Source organism: Cetorhinus maximus, chromosome 4 (genome assembly GCF_964194155.1).
Source record: "Cetorhinus maximus chromosome 4, sCetMax3.hap1.1, whole genome shotgun sequence".
Lineage (NCBI taxonomy): Eukaryota > Metazoa > Chordata > Chondrichthyes > Lamniformes > Cetorhinidae > Cetorhinus > Cetorhinus maximus.
Window position 1 is genome coordinate 93,842,110 of NC_135882.1, and position 7,671 is coordinate 93,849,780.

The window sequence follows — 7,671 nt, forward strand, 5'->3', positions numbered from 1 at the left end:
ACAAATGGAGAGATGCAGAAATTGAATGATGGATAGAAAGCAAAGGATTTAATAGACCTCCCTCAATTCCTTGCAAGACCATCTTGCCTTACTGCACAATTTTTTGGGGCCTTCAGTTGCCAAATCCTGAAAAGAAACTTTAGAGTCTACAGCAGGCCTAGTGAGCCTTTTTCTTATCACGGGTCATTCATACATTATCAAAAACAGTTGCGGGCCACAAACACTTAGGGCAGGATTTTTTGCTGAGCGGGCGGGTGCGCTGGGCAGGCCTTAATTGGCTTGCCAGCATGAAATTGCATTCCGGCCCCGATTGCGGACAGCGGTCAGCTTCCTGGCCACTCCTGCCTGTCCCTGCTTAGCCCACCTGATGAGGGAAAATCCTCCCCATAAAAATCAACAGCGCGGGTGGAGCTTTAGTATACAAAACTGCACCGTCAGCTTGTAAACTGCTGATTTGAGCTCTTCCAACAGAACAGCAACCATAGTCAAAGATAATGGGCGGGATCATCCCAGATTTGCACTAAGTTCTGTAGCGGGTGGATAAAATGACGTTTTACCTGCTGGCCGCAATGGCGGCTTCTCACGCTGTATTGTCACAAAGCCACCGCATTAATTATGCATTCCCGGGAAACATGTCACTTCCACGGCGGACGGGCTCCGATTTGCCCACCACACTGTCACCTCACCGCTTCATCACTCTGGGTGCCACCTTTGAAGTATAGGTACGCGCACACCTCTCAGTGCTTCCAGCCCAGGGCTGCTGTAAAGAAGACATGCCCCGAAAGGCAAGAAGGCTGCAGGCCTCAGGTTTAATGATGTGTCCCTCGAGCATCTTCTGGGCACTGTGGAGACCCACTGTGATGCCCCTATCCCTGCTCTGGTTACAGGAGGGGCAGCAACATTATCACTCTGGCTAGGTAGGTGATGGCAGTGGTGATCAGTGCCAGTGCTGCACAGAAGAGGCTGGCCACCTAACGCAGATAGAGGATGAATGATCTCATCTGTGCCGACAGGGTAAGGCAACCATCTCATCACTCTAAACTCACACTCACAAGCCCATCACACATTCACTGGCATCTCACTCACTGCCAGCTCGAGGGACATCACCACTCACTCTTTCATACACACCCTCACATCTCCATCTGGCCTCATCTGGCCTCATCTGCTCTGGAGACTGCCTCCTCAGCCTTCACCACCTTGAGGCCACTTGCACAGATCAACTTGTGCCCGCACATGAAACCTGGGATACCCCCCTTCCTCAGTACAGCCCTGACCCTGCATCCCCTTCCCTTGCCTGAGGCCACTTCTCCACCTCCCCCAAGCAAGTCCTAGCCCTGCAGCCGTACAAAGCCATCCACACCTTATGGCTGGTCTGGTAGGTAGAGGCCTGCCTGTGAGCACCCCCCAAAAGTTATGTGGTGCTGTCTGCGAAGCCTGGCACTGATGACTGAGTGTGCTGTCCAAAGCAAGGTAGCCAAACAAACCTCGAAGTCCCGAGCAAAGTGCAGCCCACCAGGTGCATGTCACTTATGTGCAGTTGTGAAACATTTCGGCAAGCAATCACGCCGATGTGGCCAGGTGATCGAGAGTGGGGGGATGAGTCTGGCAGGTTAGCCTTATAATGATACACAGATGTATTACAATGAGGTTCCTGATGTCCGATGGTGGGAAACGCGGCCCGCAATCGACAGGATGAGCGGATGATCGCAAACTGGTTTCATGACGTTGTGAAACCGATTTTTGGCCTTCTCGCCATATTGTCCGCTCACGTTAGTGAGCACGCTTGACACCAGCAGGCATGGAAGATTCTGCCCAATTTTTCTCAGCATTCCTGGTGCCATTCCTTTGTTTAAATTAGATAGCAGGTTTCCCAACCCAAAAGTCTGATGCTGTCCTAAAGTTCATCCGGAAATTAACTGTTTTCATGCACCATCGTGGTTAGTTACAGAGACAAACAAACAGCCGTGCAGTCATGATGAATTTATACAGATCTCACTAAAAATAGCATCTGAGACAACAAAAAAAACTAAGTCATTCATTTAAGCAATAGAAAGATCTAGTACTGTATTCAGACTCAGCACAAAACATCAGAGCTAATTTTAATTTTTAGAAATCTTGCTGCGGGCCAGGTGAAATTGAGCAATGAACAGATCTGGCCCACAGCCATAGGTTCCCCACCTCTGCTCTACAGCCTTCAACATAACAAAAATATTGGAGCTGTAAAGGCCATTGGCAGCCCTTCTCTGACCCTCAATTTCCATTGCATTATCAATAACATATTGCACTATCTGCACTATCATGCAGAGTCAACTGATTTGGATGCAGACATTGCCAGTAGACAATTTGCACTGCTGGGAGTACATTATCAGCTCCATAATATTTCCTCAGTTGGCTCTACAGAGCAAGCAGAGTTCTGTTCCTGCAATATAATAACTGCCCTCTTGGTGTGGAGCAAAAAGGCCTCATCTATACGTTGCAACTCTTTCACTGTTCTGGTGACAGTTCACAATCTTCACTTTCATTAACAGTGCAATTGTCTGTCATTTTACGTTGCCCATCCAAACTTATGATTGGCGGATGGGTGAATCGGCCAGGTGGCCTTTGCATTTTTCATCAAACCCCATCCACGAGTGGGATGAGATTTCCGTGAAGAAATGAAATATAAATACATTTCTGTGGGCAGAATTTTCATTACTAAATTTTCAGGTGACTGATTATGATGCATAGGCACTTTTTTCAGCTTCTGAATACTTTATTTTTGCTGTTTCAGGTCTTCAGCTCCATGAGGCAGCTCTCTGCCTTCAGGGAGCTTTCTGTCAGCGCTGGCCTGCACCCGCATTGACGTCGTTGCCCGCTCTTTTCCTACCCCCACCCTGGCAGCGCTGAGCTTTTCAGCGTGTGTTTCGTGCTAGCTGGCTGTTAATTGGCCAGCTGGCTGTTAATTGGCCAGCCAGGGTGAAATCCCGGTTGGGGCTGATTGTGGTTGGCGGCCTGTTTCTCAGCCGATCCCAGGCCCTCCAAGCTGAAAACTCAGACCATTAAGTTCATTAATGTCAAGTCTGAACTGAGGTTAAAGAGGTTACCTTCCACGACTGCACAAGGGTTTCATGATCAGGCATAACAAGTCATGAATAAGAGAAAAATTTTGTTTGCTAAAATTCATGAAGTCGCTCAGGATCAGGGGGAATCCTGAGAGCAGCACTAAACCCAGACAAACATTCACGTTGCACTTTCTATCAGCAGTACATTAATTCTTAGTTGGATTATTGATAACATTATTGAAGAGAGAAAAATATGACATTAAGTAGCAATCAGACCAATATAATCTCCCCTGCTAAGCCACAGTTTATTAAAGTCCAGTTTGTATGGCCTACTTTTCCTGGTACATGTACAGACACATTTCAATTCATTCATCACAAAGAGGTCTGAGAATCTAATTGTAAAATATTGTGCAAATTTTCAATTTTATTGGCTTCAAATAAAATACACAACCATGTCAAAAATAATACTTCATAATATACTAACCATTTAGATGTTACTGACAGATAGCACCTCATTGCTGAATTATTAAGGTGGTCTTACACAACATTTACCTTAAGTAGCTGTAGCCCTTCATTTTTTTGCTCATTTTCAATTTGGATGATTTCCGTTGCTTGGCAACCTTCAGCATAATGCCGAGCTCTGACCTGAGTGAACAATCTTCTCCACATTGAGGAAAGTTGGACGTATTCCTGGACACCAGATAATCTTCTTTTGAATGACAAGAGGACACTTATTTATGCTACACTTAGGCTTAATTTTCATTTGTAGATAGCCATTTCTATTTTCTCTATTCTCAGGAAAAGTTCATAAATGTTAAAGCTGAGCCTACATAACCTGTTTACAGTTGAAGTGGCAAAACAGGATTATCTACTGTCAATGAAAATGTGCCTTATCCAATGCGCATTAGAACAGCATTCAGGCTTACAGATTATCCACAATTTTGTACAGCTGGCTAATGTCACAACAAATAAAAGAATAAACCATATTCCTCCATCTGAATCTATATACTTGAGTTTTTGTAGGCTATCTTCATACCTAGTCATGTCTAACACTGTTTAAACAGTAAATGATGAAGCTCTAATCTCCTTATCAATAGCTGTACTCCACTTCTGCACTGTAATGCCTTGTGTTAGTATTAAGAGTTATTACATTCCAAAGAGCAGATGGTCTTGTCTAAGTGATAATCCTTTGAGTAGTATTGAAGATATGCAGCTTAACTAAAATAGTGTGAGATGTGTCTGCACATGGTATATTTCTTCTAAATTTAACATGCCAGCTAAAATTACCTTCTATTAATATTCAGTTTGCGATAACAATGAGACAATAATCTTTTTCAGACAGGTAAAGAAGAACGGTACTTCTCTTGATTTTAGAAAGGTACACATTTCTAAAATATATTCATAGATCAAAGCTTCCACCGAATGCATTGAAATCTATGACCTCTTAATGTTATAATGTGCATCTATTTAATTAGGGTTGGAATGTGTAGCGTATACTTAGTAGGATGGAATTACTGCATTAATAGCCCCAATATTAACAGGGTAGATGCACTGGGAGCTAGGGGTGTTGTGGGGAGTTGCGGGGGGGAGGGGGGTTGGTGGTTGGGTTCGATATCGCATGGGGAACATAGGGATATGTTTAATGCATCAGTTAGTAGCTTCATTACTAAGCTACTCATTAACATTTTACTTACAGGTTTGTCATCCAATCCACAGCGTGATGAGGACCCACATGACGCAATCTCAACCTCAGTATTTAAAGGGACAATCCAAAGATGCAATTTGGAGGCACTGGAGTTAGAAAGAACAAAAGAGCAAGCTAAAGAGTGGAGTCAACATGTTCTAAGGCTGAACTCTGGCTCGCTGATACCTCCTCTGAGGTGTTGCTGGGGGCTGGCTGTGAAGAGTTGAAGGGACCATACTGTGTTGGACTAAGACCTTTATATATATACTCATTGCTATCTCCAAAATTAAAACTGGACTTTGGCTGAACAAGATCCTCAAAATGGCTGAATCTATGTCTGTGACCCCAAAAGAAGACTCTGCAGTTTTGGGAAAACTCGCACCTCATTATCTCTGAGAAGCCACAAACAATCACCAGGGGACTGCACAGCCCAACTTCAAAGAGAGCTATAGACAGACCATTTGCATTTGATAAATTAGACTTACCAGCAGGAGACTAAGGGTCTGCCCTTCCAACTCTCCTTTCAACTCATAATAGCTGGACATTTAGCAGTCTTTGAGACCCACGTCCTTTGTTGAAGACCGGGTGGAGAGTTGGGGCTCATTTGACATAGGCCTCTGGCTTGTTGAACAAGTAATATTGCCTTTCTGAGCTGAAGAGCTCAGTCTGCTCTTTAACATCTGACTAGCAGCAACGCAGAAATGAGCTCTGCCCAGGTTGAACACCTGGCCTTATCCACACTGCTTCTGTTGGAAGTTCTGTACCGTTGTCTACAAGACTGATTAGTTTCTGCATGCCTATCTCACTTTATGAAGTCAACGCTACTAGCTAAGTTAACTATACAGCGTCGGTTTTCAGCCTGCCAACCTCCATGAAGGAATATCTCCTCGGGCTTTATTTCTGGACTCTCGAACCACATGAACCAATATTTATTTTCTATGTGGTCTCTGTACTGTAAATCCTTCTTTTCTCTATCCCTCTCTTTACTGTCTGAGTGTGGAGGTGATGTTGTGAACCCTCCTCCTGCATTTTGAGTGTGTGCAAATAAACTAACTCTTTGAGTTCATTCTATCTCGAGTTTGCTGTGGGGTTATTAATAGAAATTTAGATTGCACAAAACCTGATGGGTTGGGGAAATACACTGTCGTACTTCCTCAACAGCTCAGGAACCCCTTCTGTTCTCACTTGAAATATTTCAGACCAGTTGAGCTTAATTTTTTGTAACCAATCTCGGCCCAGAAGACTAAGTCCTTCACGTGTCACTATGATCACTGGAAGTTTGGCTATCTGTCGCCTATAGAACACAGTTACTGTGGCAATGCCCTTTACCTGTATGGACTCTCCAGTGTATGTCTTCAGTTGAGCCGTGGTTTGCTCCAGATTCAGTGTCTGGGAACCTTCATTTAGGCATTCAAATGTGTGCTCTCCCACCACTATGGCTGAGGGTCTCGTATCTACCACCATGACTAGAAGCTTCCCATTCACTTGAAGGGTGACAGTTATTGATTCCATTTTTATTGCTTTGACATTGTATACGAAATAGATATCAGTATCGGCAGCTTCTGGTTCTGTTATATTATTCACTTTGATCACCTTGGTCTGCTGTCTGATTGGCTGTCTTGATTGCACCCTGCATTGCTTCATTACGTGCCCTTTCTTATGGCAGTAATGACATTCTGCCCTCTTAAATTTGCAGGTGTCCGGTATGTGGTCATGCCCACGTCTAAAACAGATTAACCTTGGCGTCACTGCTGAAATGTTTCCGCCAAGCCTTTTCATTTTATGAGCAGCAGGGACTGTCTCCCGCTTCACTGCTGCCTCTCTGGTTTTCGAGCCATGTCCGGTGGTAGGTTCCACCCCAACTGAAGAACAGCGCCATGTTGCACCCTCTGTAAAGCCTGTGAGTTCCTCTCAGCACTCTCCATTGCTAGTGCTATCTCCATGGCGCGCTTCAAATCAATGTTAACTTCTGCGAGTAAACAGCACTGAATGGTGTCGTCATGAATGCCACTAACTAACCGGTCCCACAACAAATCATTGAGTGTACCTCCGAAGTCACAGTGCTCAGTCAACTGCTTCACCTTCGCGGCATAAGTTGCGGTGGACTCTCCCGGGGTCCATACTCTGGAGTTCAACTTAAATCTCTGCATTATTACTGATGGCTTCAGCTGAAATGCGACTTCACAAGGTCTACCAATTCGTTATTGGGTGCATTCGGGGCTGTCAGACTGGGGATGAGGTTATGTGTCTTGATACAACAGACATTCAAAAGAATTGCTTTCTGCTTCTGCTCCATGGTTATTTCAGTTGCCACAAAATAAAAACCCAGGCGCTCTATGTACTGGCTCCAGTCTTCCACGGACGCATCATAAGGGTCGATTCTGCCGAAGAGTGGCAGGACTGGTGAGTATACTTTTCTTTTCTTCTTAAGAACTGATGTACCCACAGTCACAAGGTGAGGTGCAGCGTCCGAGCTATTTTTCCCTCATCGCCAAATGTAATGACTTGACGTACCCGGCAGGTTTCTACTTGAAACAGATAACTTTATTACAGAGCTCTTATAGAAGCTACATGCTTGAACTGGAAAGCTCCACCGCCCGTATTACCCATGCTTAGGGTTCATTCATCAAGAACAATGTGACTCCTAAAGGCAGTAGGATAAGCTATAACTTCAATCACTACAGATATCAACAAATATTTACAATAGCCCAAGGGCTCCCAAAGCTACTTTGACTACATTTCCTCACAGCCAGCTTCCTGTATGGACTCCATTCCATTTTCTCAGTGTCTCTGTCTCCATTACATCTGTTTGGATGATGCAGCCTTTCAAATTCATGCTTCCGATGTGCCTTTTTACTTCTTTAACCAAGGACTGCCCCCCACCCCCTCCCCTCCCACCACCACAGAGTGGTTGACAGAGCTTTCCATTGTGTCCATTCTATTTTG

The 7,671-nt window shown here is 44.6% G+C and overlaps 1 protein-coding gene across 3 annotated transcripts in view; it reads right to left on the reverse strand.

Annotated features, from left to right (window-relative positions):
• The window catches only part of rgs20 (regulator of G protein signaling 20), a 304,359-nt gene extending 300,528 nt beyond the window's left edge, over positions 1-3,831 (reverse strand). For all 3 annotated transcript variants that reach the window (XM_078539701.1, XM_078539700.1, XM_078539699.1), the window contains exon 1: positions 3,594-3,831. In XM_078539701.1, coding sequence (XP_078395827.1) covers positions 3,594-3,710 — 117 coding nt within the window. In that variant the 5' untranslated portion in view covers positions 3,711-3,831. The remainder of the gene's footprint in view (positions 1-3,593) is intronic.
• Between the last annotated feature and the right edge of the window lie 3,840 nt (positions 3,832-7,671).